At 56.2% G+C, this 20,158-nt stretch overlaps 1 protein-coding gene across 3 annotated transcripts in view; it reads left to right on the forward strand.

Moving 5' to 3' along the window:
• TANGO6 (transport and golgi organization 6 homolog) overlaps positions 1–16,905 on the forward strand; it is an 85,019-nt gene extending 68,114 nt beyond the window's left edge. For 2 of the 3 annotated variants that reach the window (XM_044987745.1, XM_044987747.1), the window contains exons 17-18: positions 7,032–7,145; positions 15,719–16,905. In XM_044987745.1, the coding sequence (XP_044843680.1) occupies positions 7,032–7,145; positions 15,719–15,895 (291 nt within the window). In that variant the 3' untranslated portion in view covers positions 15,896–16,905. Of the gene's footprint in view, positions 1–7,031; positions 7,146–10,217; positions 11,356–15,718 lie in introns of those variants that run through there. The other variant, XM_044987746.1, reaches the window with a different exon arrangement.
• The last annotated feature ends 3,253 nt before the right edge of the window (positions 16,906–20,158 follow it).

Here is a 20,158-nt window from a genome sequence, read left to right on the forward strand (position 1 = left end):
CTAGGGCTGCTGCATATCTTGCAGGTGCGTTTGTAGGTTCCTAGTCTTAGAAACCATTTGTGCTGGCTGAGATGGGAACGAGGAGGCCTGTTTATATCCTTTGAATCAGGTCTTCGGGAGCTCACATTTCTGTCTGTTTTATATATTATACATGCAAAAGAATGTAAAGGTTGCAGAGTCAAGCACTCAGGTTAAGAAATGCCAGAATTAAGGTTGCCTATAACTTTGATTTGGCCTCCTTGTGTGTATGCATTATAACATAGTCTTTAATTAGGTGACCCCATGCTGTTGTTTCCATAGGACCCGCCTCATTCAGTGCACAGGATGGATGGTGCACGCTGAATGAGCAGCTATTCGAGATTTTGTTTTATCCACATTGTTTCGTGTGTGACTCCAGGTCCTATTTACTGCATGCTGTTCAAGTCCGGTTCTGAATACAGAATACAGCTCACCTTCTGAGTCCCAGCTCCCAGTCGTCTCCCACCCCTGACACTGTGTCTAATTTCAGTCTTCTCCCTACCCCTTTCCGGGCCGGCTCCAGGCACCAACACGCCAAGCACGTGCTTGGGGCGGCATGCTGCGGGGGGCACTCTGCCGGTTGCCGGGAGGGCGGCAGGCAGCTCCGGTGGACCTCCCGCAGGGACGCCTGCGGGAGGTCCACCGGAGCCGTGGGACTGGCAGAGTGCCCCCCGCGGCGTGCCGCCGTGCTTGGGGCAGCAAAATTGCTGACCCCTTTCCCCCTCTCCTGGTCCCCAGTGTCTCCCCCACAGCTCCCAGTCACTCTTCCTTGACTCTTCACCTCAGTCTCGTCCCCCCCACGACTCATTGCCTAGGCAGTCCTAGTCATCCCTGCCCCTAGATTCCTTCTCTAATCTGTCTTCCGCTCACCTGTTTTCCCCGTTCCCAGTCTTGCCCCTGGCACTTCGCCCCCTCTGCTGCCCCTCTCACATGTTCAGCTCTTGTCCCCTCTGCATTCAAGTCAGGCAGCTTCCTCCTCCAGCCTGCCTGGCAGATGGATCATTGGAAACACAGGAGAGAGTCTCCCTGTCAGTTCTGGTACCCAGCACCACAGTGCTCCTCGGCAGCTGGGAGCAACAATTACTGGGAAAGTCCTGTTCAGCCTCTGTGGCCCTGAACTGGAGCATGCTCAGTGTAGACAGAATCTTCAGAGAATTTACCTATTGGTCCCTTCAGAGCATGTGCAAACAGAGCATTTCCAGTGGCCTGTCACTTTACCAAATCTGGGCAGTTTTTCACAGGAACAGTAACGTGCACAGCTCTGACACTGGGTGAAGCCACCGTCCCTGCCACGTTTCAAGCCCTTGCTGTCAGACATGGAGGCACTATAGCTTCTCAGTTAAACACAGAGAGAATATTTTAAACATGGGCAAAACAATGTATTTTTCCCTAATCTTGTTCTCTGAATCAGCTGAACAATTTTTGTTGGTACTTTAATTCAGTCTGAGACAGACCCCTGGCTTGGAAAATTTCAGCCCAAATAGTTAGTTTGGCAACTGAAAACACGGTCTTATAATGGGAAGTGTCGGGCTACCAGCCCTGCCTCTAATAATTTCACTGTAGTACAAGACCTTAAAGCATGTTTTGTACCTGCTACAGGCACCTCCTCCCAGTTAATAGCATCTCATTATGCTTTTCATTGCTGCAAAAGAGGAGAATTCAGTGTCAGTTTTATCCTAGTGGCTGGGGTGCTGCAGTCTGTGCACTTTGATGAAAGGCTTTAGGCAAGGTGTGTTTATATCAGAGGCACAACAAAGGTGGAGTTTCCCCAGCTGCTGTTCTCCCTTGAAGTTTTTTCAGGGCCAGAGGTGAGTTTCTCATTTTTCCCTGGCTGATTGTAACTGTTTGGTGTGTTGGAGGCAATGAACCTGCTGCTCTGGCGCTAAACCCAGGAACACCGTGTCACTCACTCAGCCATGAACGCTGCTGAGGCCCAGAAGACTGTGCTTGTACAGCCAGTGTGTCTGCAAACAGGCCATTCCCAGAGCTGTTCCCTTCCCACACATCACTCCTTTCTCTGGAAGGCACGTGCAGCCCAGGTGTGTGCATGGTCCAGGGCTTTAATTGTTTCGGAACAAACAAACCAAAAATGGCCTCTCAGTAGGCATGTGTGAAGAACACTTTCACACACAGATCAAGTAGTGAACTGGCAAATGTCATTCCACGTTAGTGCCCTTTGCACACGAGGATTCGGGGAGCTGTGTTTCCTTCCCTTCCCATTTGCCGTCACCAGCCCTCACCTCCCTTCCAGTTGTGCTCACACACCTCTGTGGCAACTGGATTAATCACGTACATGAAATATTTTGCTTGTGTGTTTCTCACTGTATCCAGCTGCTGGTCTTTATTGCATTGGAGTAGAAGAGCCAGCCCCATGTGACCAGACAGCTGTACACTCCTGTCCCCCGCCCTGGTTTGGGAACGGCTGCACTACAGACTGTAAGCTCTTTGGGGCAGGGACCATGTGTTTGTACAGTGCCTAGCACCCTGGGTCCTTCCTCCATTGCTGGGCCCCAAGGCACTGTGGTAATATAAATAACAGAGACATGTTCCTGCAGCTTAGAGCCCCGTGACTAGCTCCGTGGACAAGAGATGAGGACATTGGGTGCAGCTCTGTAGCAGTTCTGATGCCTGCTCACCCAGTGTCCGTGAGGTGCCCTCTCTGACCAAAGGGCTCAGGTGTGTTTGGCAGCCCAGTGACATCACAGCCTGCCCAGAGAGGTGTGGCCCATGAGTAGATAGTGAGGGTGGGCCTGGTAACCGGCCAGGATCCCAGGGATCAACCTAATTTGCATAAAAGCAAAGCTCCCTGGTGGCTTTGCTGAAATGGAAGTGTTGCCCATCAAGCCCATGCCATGCTCCAGCCTCTCCTCCTCTTCACACACATTCTTTGCATCCAGCAGCTCCATATTAAAGGCCAGGGCACCTGCCTCTGCGCCATCCAGTGCAAAGTAGGGACACTCCCAGTCTGGTGGCCTGTGTCTGGGATGATACTGAACTGAGCTCTAGTCTCCCAGGGTGCTGAGAACTAGGAATCTCTCCTCATGGCCTAAACCAGGTGCTGATACTGCTTTATCTGTGCTTCCTAATCAGAAGCTGAGGTACCTGGAATAGTGCACTGCAGTCTTCAGGGCCTCTTTTCCTAAGGCAGTGTGTTGGGCTGACAGACATGAATGTGATTTATAACCACCACCCAGGAGCAGGGAGGGGCCGTATCATTGTGAGCCGCTCCGCTACTATGGCGACAAGTGCTATGGAAATGCTGATAAATGAGCCCACCTGGCAGGGCACCGTCAGCCACACACGGTCAGTGGTGTGCGCTGTAGGGTTCTGCAGAGACGTGTCAGTGCAGTCGTTAGGCAGCGCCGGGTTTACAGAGCAGAGATGGGGCCTGCGGTAATGCTCCTGTGAATGAGCAGACTGTTAATGAGTTTAAAAGCGATCTACATCAGGCACGCTGAGATCAGCACCATCCCCACTGAGTGAGCAGAAGGATGTGGCTGAGGCAGGTGCTCACTAGGAGGCAGGCAGAGGTGTGAGCACATGCCAGAGGACAAGCAGGTCACCTCTGTTCTGTGCCCAGTTGGTCTGATCCCTTTTCAGACCCGAAGGCAGGTGGAAGTGCTTCAGGGAAGGGAGAAGCACAGCGGCAGCCACGGGAGGCTCTCTGCAATCCCCTCTGCTTGTGAGGTGCTTCCCAGCAGGGGCTGTTCCTGGGGATTGGCTGGGTTGGTGCCAGCCTGCGTGAATTCTGGATGTAAGCGTAAGGGCTGGGAGCAGTGCGGAGACACCGCCTAGGGGCCGGGGCATTCCCACAGTGCTCGAAGAAGCTGCTTTTCCAGGGTTTCTGTAGAAATACACCCTGTGAGCTCTGTGGTCCCATATGAACCAGTGTTGGCTTAAACCTGGGCTGTGCCTTCCCACACGGTGCTAGGAGCAGGCTCCCATCTCCCTGCCAACTTCAGAAGAATCACTGGGGCAGCTAGTCACAGGGCTGGGAATCCGGGGGGATCTTGTTACTGTTCGGGTAGAGCTCCAGGAGTTTTGTGTTTAAGGTGGTCCAAGGGTGAAGGGCTTGTGTATTGGCAGAAAGAGAAGGCTGAGGAGCTCCATCCAGAGATTGCACTAGGGCTGAGTCCTGCAGGGTCACAGCCCCCCACCCCGCCCCCCGAAGGTGACCCACTCACTGCTGAGTGAGTGGGCACTATGAATGTGCCTGAAACAAGCTGTCAGAGCCCTACAATTGTGTGAGACTAGCGCAGGCCTGTTGTGGGTGCTTCCAGATCACTTTAAGCCCTGGCTCCAGCTCCATTCTTCCCTGAGCGCTTAGTCTCTGGCATGAATAAGTATGTGGACAGGTCTGGTGCAGCCCCTCTGCTGCTGCTGTGTAAATCCCTTCTGGCTCTGCAGCAGGCGGGAGTCCAGCCGAGTTGAGCAGGCATTGCAGCAGCCAGCTCCTCTGTGAGATGCACTCTCCAGGGCGCGGGGACTAGGCACTGTCCTTGAACAAATTGCTGATACTCTCATGCTGATACAAATTGCTGATACTCTTTTCCCATTCTGTTTGGAAATGAGCCAACCAGCCACGGAAAGTGGAGCATGTCTGTTAATGTCAGGTAGTGCTTTGCAAAGCTGGGATCTACTGGAGGAGAACAGCTTTAGGCTCAGGTGCAGTGTGCACTGGATTTTGGGGATTTGGGTCTGTCTCTGCCCCAAAGCAGGAGGCAGGTGGGTTAAAATCTCCCAGGAACTATTGCAGCACATGTGAGGAGGAAGGCAGGTCATGCTCCCAGGCATGATTCAAAACAAGAGCACACCTAGCCAGGGCCATTGAGACACACAGGGTCGTGGACTGGGATAGGATTTGTAGGACTTTGCTGTTCAGCTCTCTGCTGGTCCACCTGTGCCAGTGAACTGCTGAGACAGTTTTCCCACCACTTGTTCACAGGCTGCTCTGAGAAACCCTTCTTAGCCCATACAGTTCTGGGTGACTGGCTAGTGTCAGAGGCAAGCAGACGCATTGGTGTGGCTAGAAGCTGTGAGGTCCGCAGCAATGCCAAAAGCAGAGTGAATGCAAGCAGGTGGCAGAGCACGCCTTCTGCAAGACAGAAAGATGTAATGAATATTTCCCTCCTCTTCTGCTCACGCATCGATCTGGTAGTGACAGCATTTGACAAGATGCCAATGCACCGCATGTCAGCTATTTCAGGAACATGCTAGCTCTGCGAACTCTCCCTGCTGTTGCTGATTATCTAATTAGGCTCTTTAAACTCTGCCTGCCTGCTTAACAGCAGAGAAACACATGGTCTGAATAGCAAATCCCTGTGCAAGTGAAGTGTCTCTCCTCGAGCTGGAGATTCACTCGCTCTCTGACGGCGTGATCCAGGCATGCCCATGTTCTCTGCGTGAGGCACTTGCCTTTTGGGCAACAGTTTCTGCTCTCAGGTTTTGAGATGTAGCTGTTCCAGGAAGTCTCGCTCAGGCAATTTGTGCCCCCGTTTCACCTACTTGATACCAGTGACACCCCCTTCGGGTTGGTCAGTCTGTATTACAGGCCCTTCAGGACCTGTTCTGGGTCAGAATCATCTGCACTGGCTGAAAGGGGGGTTTTAATAATAAAATACCCAGTGTTTGCCTACGACCCATGATATCTGGCACTGCTGCTGAGAGAGCGCCCGCCTCCTGGAGGGGGATGGCAATACCATCCAGTGGCCCAGAGACGGGCCGCACCAGCGCTCCAAGCACGTGCCTGGGGCGGCAAGCCCCGGGGGGCGCCCTGCCAGTCCCTGCGAGGGCGGTAGTCAGGCAGCCTTCCGCGGCTTGCCTGCGGGAGGTCCGCTGGTCCTGTGGTTTCGGCAGCAATTCGGTGGCGGGTATGCCGAAGGCGCGGGACCGGTGGACTTCCCGCAGGCGAGCCACCGAAGGCAGCCTGCCTGCCGTGCTTGGGGCGGCAAAAAAGCTAGAGCCGCCCCTGCCCAGAGAAATGCCGACATTATGGATGCCAGTGCCCAAACAAGGGAATATATGAACCAAACCCAGAGGCCATGAGGTACCTAACAAATCCCTGGGCAAGTAGCATTCCTTCCGACCTTCTACGGAGCGGGAACACCTGACTGGACCATGCTTAGAATCCTTTGATATACAACAGCTTTCTCGTCGCACAGTCTCTGCTGCTTTCCTGGGTCCCAGCTCAGCTTTGCAGCCCCCGTTGCCCTGACAACACACGGAGCAAAGCCCCTCCCAATCCATGGGGAGCCTAGTGGCATCTGCACGTTTAATCAAATCTGGATGCCTAAAGTTAGGTGTCCAAATCCACATTTAGGCCACTAAATTGACCTATGTAAAGGTGCTAAATGACTCGGCTCTCACTGAAGTCAGTGGCAGTCTCAGGAGCTCAGCACCTTTGAGAATTCGGTCACTTTTCTTTAGGATTTTAACTTTAGGCACCTGGGTTTGAAAATGTAGGGAGCCAGCTTGAGAGGCCAGAGGTCTTCTGAAATTGTCAAGAGGATTTCCCCCGGTCCCATCCCCTGAAATCGCAGGCAATGGGACGTCCTCCCCCCGCCCCAGAGAACGCTGAATGAGCAGCCCCAGACCTCAGCTGGCAGAAAAGGCAGGAGAGCAGCATAACGTGGGGCTTCCCTTCTTTCCACTCCTGACACAGCCCCCATTGCCTGCAGCTTCTGTAAAGACCCATGTCATGGGGTGCGCTCTAGCCTGCTGCGCCAGGTCTGCCTTGGTTTCCATGGGCTTGTTTCTGCCAGGAGTTCTCCTGCCCGCTCTGGAGCTGCAGGTGGGCAGGCCCTGGGGGCTGTCGCTGTGGCATTTTCCCTGCTGTGTGTACGCCTGTAACATGTGGATCTGCATGTTACAGTCACTGCACGTCCCGTGTGGGTGTACTGCTGGGTTCCTGACTGCACCCCCACCCAGCCCGGTGACACTGCGGTGGGGACGACGGAGTGTGGCAAAGGCGCTGCGTACACTAACAGAGTTCTCACCCCGGTTTGCCCTGCCAGGTGACCTCCTGTTTGACAGCCATAGTTAAGACGGCCAGTGAGGCTGAAGTCCGAAGAGCTGCCGTCCATGTGGTGGTGGTGCTGCTCCGTGGGCTCAGTGAGAAAGCAACTGAGGTAAGCCTCCCTCCCTGCCCCCAGCAGTGCCACAGGTACCGCCAGGCAGCCTCTTTGCAGACTGACCTGCACTCGTAGCTCAGGCACGCCTCCCGCTTTATCCCTGGAGCGTACAGTCAACACGCTGGCTCCTGCCACAGAGCAAGGAAACTCTCAAGTGTCTCCAGACCCAAGGGTCCTGCCACTGCACCCATCCCAAGCCTGGCGGGCTTAATGTGCTCTCATACAGCAACTTAGTGAACTCTCTGGGTATCTCTGAAGTGATCTCTAGATAGCAGCAGTTCAGGCTCTGATTGTGTGTGTTGAGTCACTGGGAAGGGTTACGAGAAACATTTCCTCTCGATGTTGCAGGCAGTAAAAACCCAAGGTGTGGCTCTTGGGAGCCTAATAACTCAGAAGGTTAAACTTCCACATCTAATGAAAGCGTAACGGTGAGCTAGGAATTCGTTTCCCCTGCAGGGATTCCTGCCTAGCTCCTGTGCTGAGCTCTAAGATTAGTGCACAACGGTGTCTCCTCTTATTGTCTGTGTGTGCCAGTCCCCAGCGGGGAGATCCCCCCCTCCTGCAGTACTCGGGAGTTCTAGAAATCATGAGCCCTCTGTCCTGGTTTCCTGGCTCCTAATGCACAGACCTGTTCAGGAGTCACCAGCATGGATGTGCTGAAATATTAAGAGAACAGTAATTATCCTAAAAGCCACAGACTTCCCAGCACCCACTGTTAATGTTCTGCATTAACACTGATCCCAGCTTCCTCACTTACACAGCAGCTCCTGCATATTGGCCATTCCCCAGAGTGGCTTTAGCACTGGCTTCTGTAACAGAGACTGCCTTCCTTGGAGAGATGAAGAGCAACCTCCCTGCATTACTACAGCAAAGGCTGTCATCCTGCCATGGCCAGAGATTTCACTCCCATCTCTGCCTCAGTCTAATCAGTGCTATTTCTGACATACGAGAGCACCCAGGCCATGCTGCTAGCCCAGGGCTGCTCTGTTCCTTTTCCCTGCTCTTCCATGTGTTTGCAGAGAGTGGGAGAGAGCGTCTGGTGTCCACTGCGTATAAAAAGCCTGTCCTGTTGACGGCGACAGCACTTGGGGCTGGGCTGGCACTGCCAGGGATAGATTCGTCCTCTGGGGAAGTTTAATCTGGCATTGCTGTGTCTGAGGTGGTGCTGGGAGGCTGTCAGCTGGAGAAGCCCCCATGCAGCCCAGCCACCTAGGGGGTGGTTCAGGGACTAGAAGATGTGGACACTATTGGATTCTGCCTCCGTGTAGTGCTTCGGTGGGGATCCAGGGTCCCCATTTGTCCAAGCAGGCGGTGCACTGGGAAAGTCACCCTCTTAGGCCAAGAGGTCATTGGTTCTCCCCATAAAATTGCTTGGACAGACGGAGCAGTGTGACCTCTGGATGAGGTGTCAAAGGGTTAGATAGTGTGTGACTCCAATCCCATGTGACCCCAGGGCCTGAATGTTACAATGGCAGCAGGTCCAACCTGGAACCACCAGCCTCAGAGCAGCCATGTTAGCGCTGGTTACGTCTTCTGAATCCCCTGGCTGGGGTCAGGAGCAGGCCCAGCACCTGGAGAAGGGGCGACACTGCACAGAATGGGCAGCACTTGCTACCCCCCTGAGCTCCCCAGATCCCTCCTGTGCTTCCTGAGCTGAGGCTTGCGCTCTGTGCATGGATCTCTGTTACAGCAGGCTGCATGCAGGGGGAGGTCCTAGCCAGCTGGGGAGTCTGCAGAGCGCCAGTGAGCCCTCACCCAGGTGCCTGCCTCTCCTTGGGTCTGTCCCTGGATGAAAGCCCAGCTCTTTATCACACGCTAGTAACGCCTGTGTGTGGATGACCCGGCCACTCCGCCAAAGATGTCAGAGCAGGGTTGGTTCTTCACTGGTGAGGCTGAACTTTCAGCTAGTTTATCCCCTTTGAACTGTGTGTCTGTGAAGTCAGGAGCTGGTCTGAACCAAGCTCCATCCCCTGTAATAACATACACGATCCCCTTGGGTGCGTCAGCGTGCAGCAGAGAGCCATGGGGTTTCAGGCTTGCTGCCCTTCCTTGCTGTCTGCCGAGGCCCCTTGGATTCTTCCCTCACAATGGGTTTGTAGCCATAAAATCCTGCTGGGTATTGCCAAGCTGCATGTGGGACCCTGTGGGGAGGGCTCACGGGGTCAGTGTGAGGGACCTGCTAACGGAGTGTGATACAGCGGGTACTGGGAGTCCTGCCACCAGAAGTGGCTCAGTCCTGCTGAATGAGCCAGCCCTGTGGGAGTGGCAATAGGTGTGTCGTACAACAGAACTGCCCTGGGCAGAGGTGAGGCATGGCCACTGTGCAGTTCCCTTAGCGTGCTGAGAGCTGGCTCTTCTGGCCATCACAAGGCAAAACAGAGTATTAAGAACATAAGAAGGGCCATACTGGGGCAGACCAATGTCCATCTAGCCCCTTATCCTGTCCGACAGTGACTAGTGCCTGATGCTTCAGAGGGAATCTACAGAACACGGCAGTGTCCAGTCCCAGCTTCTGGCATGCTGGGATCTGTAGTTTCCACCACCTGCACTTCTGTATTTGAGAGTGACATCTGATACCAGGCCAATGGCATGGCAGTCGGGTGCAGTGCTGGCACTCCAGGCAGGTTGTCAGTGCAGCCCTCTGTGGGGCAGTCAGAGCACCCCAGACGTGTGCGCTGTCGTGGTGGGTGGGTATCGCACAGCGCAGTGCTGTAAAGGTAATACGTAAAATCTGGGACGTCTCTCTCTGGGTTCACTAGAAATCCCACGTCAGAGTTTAATGTTTTGGTGGCAAAGAGCAGATCCCATCTGGGAAGCTGCATGTTGTTCGCTGCTCTTACACCAGCACGTTGCACAACGTGCACTGCTGTCAGCAGCTCTTAACGCCAGCCCAGGAGCGGGTCTAAACCACGACGGCTCCTTCGTGTCTGCGAAGCGCGCTCCTCGCTGCAGAGAGCACCTGGGCGACAGGGCCTGGCTACAGAGCCTGCTCCTTGGCAGCTGCTATTGGGGCTGGGAGGGGCTCTGCTTTTGCAAGCAGCAGCTTCCTAACTCGGTGTCTCACTGCAGGTCGCGTAGCTCACACCCGGAGAACCGACCCCCTGGTCCTGTGCAGCCCCCGTTTGTCACACCCCGCATGTGCTGCGCTCACTGCATAGGCTACAAGAATTAAACCCAGGATTTCTGAGTTAACACTGTGCTACTGGCCTAGATTCACCTCCTTGTCCCTGTGCAGCCTGAGAGCTGCCCAGCATCTTCCTGCCTTTTGTTGTCTTATGTCTCCCCCACCCCCAAAGTTGTTTTAACACCTTTTTGAGCATGTGTTGACACAGGCTGCAGAATGGGCTATCGGCTGATCCAGCCTGTTTCCTTTGCAGAGCTATTCCCCCAGCAAGTGCTCCACATACAGACAGAGCCTCACTGTAGTGCACAAATGAAAAGAACATTTATATGAGCATGACTCACATCCAGGTTAGCTTTATTCCTCTGCAGACTTTCCAAGACAGTCATCAAGGTCCTCGATAGGCAGAAAACCAATGGACACAGCCCCCTTGCCCTGCTGCTCCTCCCCCAGTAACTGTCTGCCTCTAACCTTTCTGCTTCCCCCACTTCCACGAGACAGCGGGTGGCATCAGCGAGCTGCCCTGCGGGGACTGGCGCGCACTCTGCTGCAGGCTCTCGGAGCATGGAGTATTGTCACAGTTCTTGCTAGGAATGGAACACTCTCTCCCCTGGGGCTCTCAGCAGCTAGGGCAGGTTTGCTGTGGCTGATACCATTGACCAGAGATTGAGAGCATGACAATCTCACAGCAGCTACATTTGCTTTACTGCTTCCTGTCACTCAGAGGCAGTTTCCCAGTGTGCTTTGGCTGTGTGTATTCACCTGCTCTGTGTGTGGTTAATATGCTTCTCTCTGGAACCTGGAAGGTAGGTAGAGAGCTGGCTGCTTACTTGCATTCCTACTGCAGGTTTGTCTGTATCCACCTCTACCAGGTGTCTGATATTTCTCCTCTTGCTGCTCTTTGTCCCTCCACCCCCTCAAGAGCATCTGCAAGATGGGACAGATTTCTATAGCTTTCCCACTCCCTGAGCCTCCAGTTCTGGTTCTCTCTCAGTGAGAGTGAATAGTACCAGCATCTGCCTCTACTGTTGCCCATATGCCTGCTGCAGAGTGAAACTGACATTCTTATTTGCACTGCTCCCTACAGAATTCTGGATAGCAGCAGTGAAACTGACCAGAGTGGAGTTACTCTCCTCCGCTACAGTATGGGAAAGCTATGAGCTGCAGCAGAGGCACTAGAGCTGTCTGCAGTCTCAGGAAGTTGACACTGCATTGCTTTACATTCTGTTCATATTGCCAAGGTTTTTCCCTCTCCCTCAACTAAGGATTAGAGTTAGCAACTTTTGCAATGGAATATTACTTTATAAAGAAATTGAAGATTCACACACCCCCTTACCTGTGCCCAGTCACATTCCAGTGAATGCTTCCCACTTGTCATGGGTGAGTGGATTTGTCCAGTCCTGGTTATCTGTCCCAGTGTAGCCAGATGTGTCAGTTTCCCTGTGGGGGAGTGCTTGTTCTTTATTTCTTCCCTGATGTTTGGCTGCTTGTGAGGTTTTATTCCTGTGTGAACAACATGCTATATAAAATTTATTATATGGCAATTTACCAGAAGGAGGATTCCAGTGAAGTTGCTGTTCCTGAACAAGCTGCTGGTTAAGGTGGAAGTGTTTTGATACCATCCCAATGCAGCACAATGCCTGTTGAATGACTGTAACTTCAGTTGGTGGCTGGTGTACAAATTACTGAGGTAGCCTGCTCAATTCAGGGAGGCATGTGGCCTAGTGGACTGAGCATAGGCTTGGGAGTCAGGAACTCCTGAGTTCTAATCCCCCTTCTGTCCCTGACTTGCTATGGGGCCTCTGTCTGTTTCCCCATCTGTGAAATGGAGTTAGTGCCTTGGGCACATGCTGGGGAAGGATAGGCGGTTTGACAGTGTGCATGCTAGATGTGGTGTTGCATTGGTTATGGGTTAGAGAGGTTTCTGCTGAGGCTTAGCTGCTGTTCCAAGAATTCCAACATAGGCAAATTCCCTGGGGCCTCACCTTTCCCACCTCCCTCCAAAACACAAACATTTAGAAAGTCACCCCGAAATCCTGCTCCGTGAGTGCAGCAGGTGCATGACGTGGGGTTATTGCTGCAAAGGGGAGTGGAGCGAGTCTGGCATTAAAAGTGCAGTAGGTGAAATTCCCCCCAAAAAGCAGTAGGTGGCGCTCATACAGGCTTGTGATGCCAGCTGCCCTTGGGATTCGTGGTGCAGTTGCAGAAGCGCCGGCCACATGCACAGCAGAGGAAGAGGCCAGGGGTGTGGTGGGGGACACGGACAGGTCTTCAGGGTGAACTGTCACACGTGTGAGTCAGTTGATAAGACATGAACTGAATGGAGTACTGGGAATTCTAATGTATCGCATCCCGGAGAAGTCCTGTCTACACAACAGCTTCCTCCCCCTTCGGCTGCAGGGCACCCTAGGGACCCCTGGGTAGGACTCCCCTGTTAGTAGCTGTGCCAGCGTTCCATTCACACTGCGCTGGATCTTCGTAGCTGGGGGGAGGCAATGGCCAGATCCTGCAAAGCTGTGTTCCTGGCCGTGGCATGCTGGCAGCTTATCCTTGGGCGCTTGTGCGGGGCAGTCGTATTCCTGGGTAGAGATGAGAGCGGCTCAGAGCTCTGCTGCTCAGGATTGGCACTAACAGCAGCCTCTTGGGCTTCATAGTCCAGGGTTCCCCATGTTGCACTGGGAAGACTAGCAGCCTTGTGGTCCCACAGAAACACCGAATTCGAGGCTTGGCTGCAGAGCGAAATGGGGAAAGCCCAGGGGCTTGTACGCCAGTGAGCCTGACCGGTAAAATCCCCTTTCCAAACCCACCCTCTGGCTGGGTACGTCCTTTCCAGCTGCCCTCACTTCCTTTGCAGCACCTCTGCTGGGCAGGGCCTACACAGCTGCAGGTACCTGGAGTTGGCACCCATTTCCCTGTGCATGGAAGAGCCACACCCTCCCTCTGATCTTCAGAGCCAACAGCTGAAACACCAGGCACTGGGGAAGGGAGGGCCAGGCCAGGCCCTTCCAAGTGTCTGGTTCCTTCGAGCCTCCTGATGAATAACTATGGCTCTGGTGAGAATCCAGGGACTTGCCTGTTTCTTCCCTTCCCCACAGGACACCACCTTCCCTTAGCTTGTGAACATGAGGGACTCTGCCTCGGTGGCAGGCCTTCCTGCCCATCCCTCTCCACAGCAAGGGGAGATGGTGCTGATGGAAGGTCCATGTCATTCGTGTTGGAGACGGCAGTGCCCTGGGCTGTGTGTAAAACGAACCCTTCCGGTAGCACATTCTCAGCTGGCTGGCTCCCCTCCAGCAGTGCAGGAAGTCTGCCCCCCTCATGGCCTGTCCCCATGTGGCCAGGGACCCAGGCTGGGCGGTGCAGTGTCAGCTGCAGGTGACCTACAGGGATACAGCCAGAGGGAGAGGTTTTGATAGGTTGCAGGTGGTCATGGAGCCTCTCACTCCAAGGAAGGCATCCAGCCATGTCTCTCTCTCCTTGGCCTTTCCTGCTGATTGCTCGATTCCCCTGCCAAGATGCCTCTTCCCTGCCAGGGGGGTGGAATTCCCCTGCTCAGGAGTTAGACTGAGGAAAGGGGAACTTGGCACAGGAGCCCAGTGGACACGGGTAAAACATGTCAGTGCTACGTCTCGGAAAGCCGTGGGCATTGCCATAGGGGCTTTCTTGTAAATGCAGGGACTGAGGACTGGCCCTTTTATTCAGGGGCAAGGACTTCCCCGCTCTCCTTGCCGGTTATTTGGTGTTCCCAGCAGCAGAATTTGTTTGGGTGCCTTTCCCGTGTTAAAGGAAATAGTTCTCTTGCTCTTGGGAATTCCCAGAGCCGGGCTGGGATTGCGTTGCACTGTGCCCTTGCTTGGCCCCGCTAGAGGTGGATGACACTGACAAGTTCTCTCCCACCCATTGCTGTGCCATCGGGTAACACAGTGAAGACGAGGGGGTGCAGGGGATAAAGCCTTTGGATAACGGAAGGGTGCAAAAGCCAAGGAGGGGAAGGGGATCATTTAAGGCAGTAGTTTTCTGGGCCATGGAATGTCAGGCACTGGGTCACGGCAGCTCTGGTCCTGTTAAAAGTCCCGTGAGTGGTGCTGCCCAGCTAAGGCCGGCTAGTCCCTACCCGTTCAAACACCGCGCCGCACCCTGGAAGCGGCCAGCAGCAGGTCCGGCTCCTAGGCAGGGGGGCCATGGGGCTCCGCGCACTGCCCCTGCCCTGAGCACTGGCTCTGCACTCCCATTGGCTGGTTCCCAGCCAATGGGAGCTGGGGGAGGCGTGCCTGCAGGCGAGCCCCCTCCAAACCTGAAGCCCCTCCCTGCACCCCAAACCCTTCATCCCCAGCCCAGAGCCCTGACCCCCCTCCCCTACCCCAGCCCTGTGCCCTCTCAAACCCCTGGCCCCACCCCAGAGCCTTGTGATCTGGCTGTCCAGCTGCAGGGGATTCAGATCCAGCTGGTCTGGACAAAGCAGTGATGTAGACTGGGAAAGGCAGGCACCAGTTCAGTCGGCCTTGGAGCTACCAACTTGGTGTGTCAGGCCAGCGCCTGCCCTGCTCCCTCCGGGGTGGTGCCAGTGTAGCTGTGGATCTGCGCATCACACAGCACTGCAGGAAGGTGTCCCTGGGTGTGAGCTGAGCCCACTGCTGCTGTCAGCCCGCCCTGGGGGCAGCCCCTTTCCATGACGAGCGTGAACACCAAGGTGTTAGCAGGCTCACTACCAAGGCAGGGAAAGACTTTGTGTTTTCAGGCATCTCTGGACTTCATCTACCCCTGCCACTGGGAGCTGGGATTTTCTCACCCATATGTGCGTCCAGAAAGGCCTTTGCCCAAATCCCAGAGATCTAGAACCTCTTGCTCCAAAGCTGGGAAAGCCTGGTTCTGTGCATCCCTTCCCCATGAACGCCACACGTGCTCCCACCCTTCTCTGGTCCCCGTCCCCCCCTCAGCCTGGCTGGATGTTCATGCATCTCTCTGATCTGGGGGGGCAGCCTGGCTGCCTGCTGCAGCCAACACTCCTATGGAGCAGTGGATCACATGGCAAGTGGGTTAGTAAGGGATGGACACGCACAACCAGACAACTTGGCTAATTTGTACGTGCTTCAGTCCCCGAGCCGAGGAGCTAGAAACCTGCCCCTGGGGACAAAAGCCGCCACCTGCCTGTCTTAGGGAAAATCCAGTGGCTCAGCATCTGCTGTGGGGAGTGAGCACTGTTCAGTGGTAGCGCTCAGTGTTTACAGAGGAGGGCCTGTATCATGGTCCCTCTCTGGGGGGAAACTGAGGCACGGAGGGACAGGGATTTGTCCAAGTGATCCTACTGCTGTGATTTGCTGTAGTGACTTGGCTGAGCCTGGGGTGCTGGACAGAAGGCGACAGGTCTGTGCCCCAATGGGACACACTGGCTTATGGCTGTTCCTAATGTGAAGATACGGGCAGCTGACGACTATCCGTCTCTCCTCAGGTTCTCAGGGACGTGCTGCGGGATCTCTATCGCCTGCTGAAATCAGTGGTGGTCTCTGACCGTGATGAGGTCACTGTGCTTCATGCCCAGCTGGCCTTGGAGGAGCTTGATGACATCATGAGGAGGTTCTTGTTCCCCCCTCAAACCCTAGAGAAGAAGCTCGTGGTCCTGCCTTAGCAAGACAGACGGGCCAGCAGGGTCGAGTGCCCCCAGCATGACTTCCACAGCCGAGTCGCACCTCTTGGTCCGTGCCAGCGCGCCGTAGCCAGGAGAGACTGGGATTCCTGCGTCCCACAGCTCGTCTCGTCCCCTCCTGCCTCCCGGTTTGCTGAGAGCATTTAACACACTCTAGGATGTGCTTAGAATTTGCTAGTCCTCGTGAGGCTCCTGCTCCAGGCTGGGAGACTTGGAGCCTGCCAGCGTGTGTTCTGGCCTGTCTGCCTCGGCTATAAATGAGGCTGTGTGGAATCTGCAAGAAATCAGAAAGTCGCAGTGAGGGCTCCTTGCCTGTGCAGACTGCAGCATTGCTTGGGGCCAGCACAGCTACAGGTGGCAGCGTCTCACAGGGACCAGCAGGGAGTCGCTTTTAAAACCAAAACCAAACGTGTACTGAACCCAAACACAGAGCAGGAAAAAATCCCCACCTGTGAAGAATCCATTTGCTCTGCCCTCCGTTCATGTTTAACGGGACAGCTGCCAATGAAACCACCGGCCCGTCACAGCGAGGAGGCAGTGGCATCGGGGTGGCTCCGGCACAGGTACCTCCCAGAGGGTTCAGCCGGCCTGCCAGGTGCAGAGCCCCCTTGGCTCCCCCCATGTGCTCAGACTGAGGGAACTCGCTGCTCAAAATGCAGAGACCTTATTAAAACGACAGCCCCTCTCCAGGCCCGTGGGACTGGCTCCTCGGCGAGTGGTGAAAGGCAGGAACTGGAAGTCAGCTCTCATCCACTCCCTGCGTTTGACCTGCACTGGGGGCTCTCAGGCATTAGCGCTGTGCTGCAGAGCTGGGTTTAAAAACCCGTTTGGGGTGAAATTATTTACAAAACAGCCCCCGTGAGCCGTCCACTGGGGTGCCTGGTGGGGGTGGGGTATGTTTGACATTGTTTTTAACAATATCTAAACTCTGGGCCAACCTTGTTGTGCCAGGGCGCCTCTACGCTGGCTATAAAGGACCTCTGTCACTGTCACTAGGTGTAGAGTCAGCCTGCGTGGGCAGCGGGAGGGGCGCGGCAGAGCATGCGCTCTTGCTCTCCCTGGATAAAGCTGGCGTGGGGAAGCTGGCCCCCTGTACCACACTGGCGAGCACTGCGCCGTTTGCGCCCGAGGCAGGGAACTCGGAGGAAATGGATTTGTTTTCACTTGCAGAGGGGAGGGAAGGGAATTGACCTGGACAGTGCCCTGGGAAATGCAAAGTAGGATCCAGCCCCTCCTTCCCACACCTCCGGTGCCCCAGGGCTGCACAGTCGGGGGATGTGATGCAGCACGCAGACCGCACTAGTGCTGAGCTGTCAGACAGGCCCAGCCATGTCAAGCCTGCAAGGCCTGTGTTCTCCCCCCCTGCCCAGGGAGCCGGTCAGCGCTCTGCTGGCAGGAAGGTGCAGCTTTCCAGTGGTGAGCTGCTGAGATCTCCCTCCCTTTGTAAAGTGCTTTGGGATCAGCAGGTGGGAAGACCTGTCTGAGAGCTCGGGGCGGTTGCTGCTGGGCTGGGGGCAGCTGGCAGGTGCATGGGCTGCTGCCTCCTACAAGCAGCCTTGGCAGCTCGGCTCTTTAAGCCCCGCTCCTGGAGCCATGTGGCTGCAGGAGACTCAGCTTTGTGTGATTTAAAAGGAGGTTTGTGGCCCTCGTGGCGGGGGAGAAAAGCTGGAAACGCGAGGCCGGCTCAGGCCCCAGAAGGCAAAGGACCAGAGCCAGGTTCAGTCTTTGTCAGACTCTCCTGAATGAAGCTTATCTCGTGTGTTGGGGGGAGGGGGGAGAGTGTTTTCTGACTGGTGATTTTTGAGTGCCTGGCACCAAACAGACCCATTGACCAGTTCCTTCATGGACACCTCCACGGCGGCAGTGGAGGGGCACAGGAGGAGGTGCGGTTCCTGGGCTGGTGAAGGGGCAGGGAGGCCCCCGTGACCCCTCTCTGAGCTGTGGGCAAAGCTTGCGAAGCCCTGCACGCCTCTTTGCCCCGAGCCCAGCCCCTCCACGTCAGCTCACGGGGTGAGTCAGGGAGGGGCTGGCATCATGGGCACGTCCAGCTCCCTAGAGCCTCCCTTAAAACCAATGGGGCCTTCGATTGAAAAGTGACCCGGTGGGGGCTTGTGGCATGTCTGATTCCTCCCTCCTGCCTGGGCGTGACCCAGGGGCCCAGGCCTCCAGAACACGTGGAGAATGACTCGCTGCCCTGCTTTCACTGGCGCAGCGACCGGCCCGGGCTCTCTTGGGAGCCTCTCTGAGGCTGCAGGACGTGCGGGGAGGAGACATTAGCTCTGGGGTGGGGTCTGGAGTGGGCGGGCTTAGGGGAGATCTCTCTGCAGAGCTTCCAGCCGGGGCAGGCACGACCCCCCCAACTCCGCACTGCTGCAGGCTCACCAGCTGCCATGCTGCGTGCATCTTCCTTGCCCCTCTGAGCCAGGGCCTGGCCCTGCAGGGCTCCCCAGGGAAGCCTCACGCTGGCTGGCAGAAAACGTACCCAAATCTCTCTGCAGTGGCCTGTGTCTCCAGCTCCCCACACAGGGAGAGGAGCTGCCTTTGGCTCAGGTTCTGCTGGGTCGGGTGGGGCTGGGGCTGGGGCAGGGGCAGCTGCGTGCTGACCTCTTAGAAATACCTGAGAACAAACATTAAAACCTGGGATCTCTGAGGCTTCTGCCTGGAGCCAGGGCTGTGTCTGTATGAGCCCCGGGCTCCTGCCTGGAGCCAGCACCCTGTCCGTGTGAGCCCAGAGCCCCGGGCCCCTGCCTGGACCCGGCACCCCAGCCATGTGAGCCCAGAGCCCCTGGCCTGGAGCCGGCACCCCCTCCGTGTGAGCCCAGAGCCCCTGGCCTGGAGCCGGCACCCCATCCGTGTGAGCCCAGAGCCCCCGGGCCCCTGCCTGGACCCGGCACCCTGGCCATGTGAGCCCAGAGCCCCCGGCCTGGAGCCAGCACCTCCTCTGTGTGAGCCCAGAGCCCCTGGGCCCCGGCCTGGAGCCGGCACCCTGTCCGTGTGAGCCCAGAGCCCCCCCGGCCTGGAGCCAGCACCCCCTCCGTGTGAGCCCAGAGCCCCTGGGCCCCGGCCTGGAGCGGCACCCCGTCCGTGTGAGCCCAGAGCCCCCCCGGCCTGGAGCCAGCACCCCCTCCGTGTGAGCCCAGAGCCCCTGGGCCCCGGCCTGGAGCCGGCACACCATCTGTATGAGCCCAGAGCCCCCGGGCCCTGGCCTGGAGCTGGCACCCCGTCCGTGTGAGCCCAGAGCCCCCGGGTCCCGAGCTGGAGACAGCAAAACACTTGTGTGAGCTACAAGGTCCCTAGATGTCCCGTCACACCCAGTCCTGCTTCTGTTGCTACCCCCCAGCACCGGTACCTAGGGCGGCTGCTGGCATGCAGGGCTGGCCCCACCCCCCTGGTGATCTGCAGCCAGGCTGGCTCAGAGTGGAGTCTGCCAGAACACCTGCCCCACATCCACCAACTCAGCACCTGGCACAGGCTCCTCGCCAGCGGGGTGATCGCAGGGCACAGCCCGACTGCTCCCTGCCCCGGGGGCTGGGGGCCTTTACACAGCAGCAGATGGATGTGGGTAGATTTCCCAGGTTTCCCTCGGCCCCAGACGTCCCTATGGGTGAAGGTGTTTCAAACACGCTGGCTCTGTGGCAAACACTGAGCCCTTTCTTTGCCCATCCCCACGGCTGTCTAGCTGATGGGCCAGCAGCCTCCCTCCCAGCTGGGAAGTGCCATTGTTGCCTAAAGATACGGGATCAGGTTGAGGCCCGGTGACCGTTGCTATGCGCGGCTCCAGCGATCCCTGGGGAAATGCAATTCTGAGCTGTACTCAGGTCCAGGTACAAGGACTCCCAGTGTTGTGTGGCTGAATCGCAGCCCTCGCTGCCTCCCCCTCTCCACCCTCAGCAAACCAAACGGTCTCTAATCTCAGTACCTTGATCTGCCCCGCAAACCCGGCTCCCCAGCAGCGCTCTGCCCCAGCCGGCGGGAGCTAGAGAAATGATTTTATAGCGTCTAAGAATAGCTTTATGGTCTGGGCTTTGAACTGAGAGAAAGCGGCAGCCGAGCGCGCGCTCATTGTCCTTGCTGGAGAATGCCAGGTTGCTGCAAGATCAGCTCCCACGAGTAGGTTTTCCCAGCCCTCTTTCCCTCTCCAGATTACACCAGGCTCTGCTGTCCTGCAGCTTTGGCTGGGCAGAGGCCACGTCTTTGGGGAGTTGTCTGTCCTGCGATGTTTATGTCTGAGCTCTGCCTCCGCCT

Source organism: Mauremys mutica, chromosome 14, assembly GCF_020497125.1.
Source record: "Mauremys mutica isolate MM-2020 ecotype Southern chromosome 14, ASM2049712v1, whole genome shotgun sequence".
Taxonomy (NCBI): Eukaryota; Metazoa; Chordata; order Testudines; family Geoemydidae; genus Mauremys; species Mauremys mutica.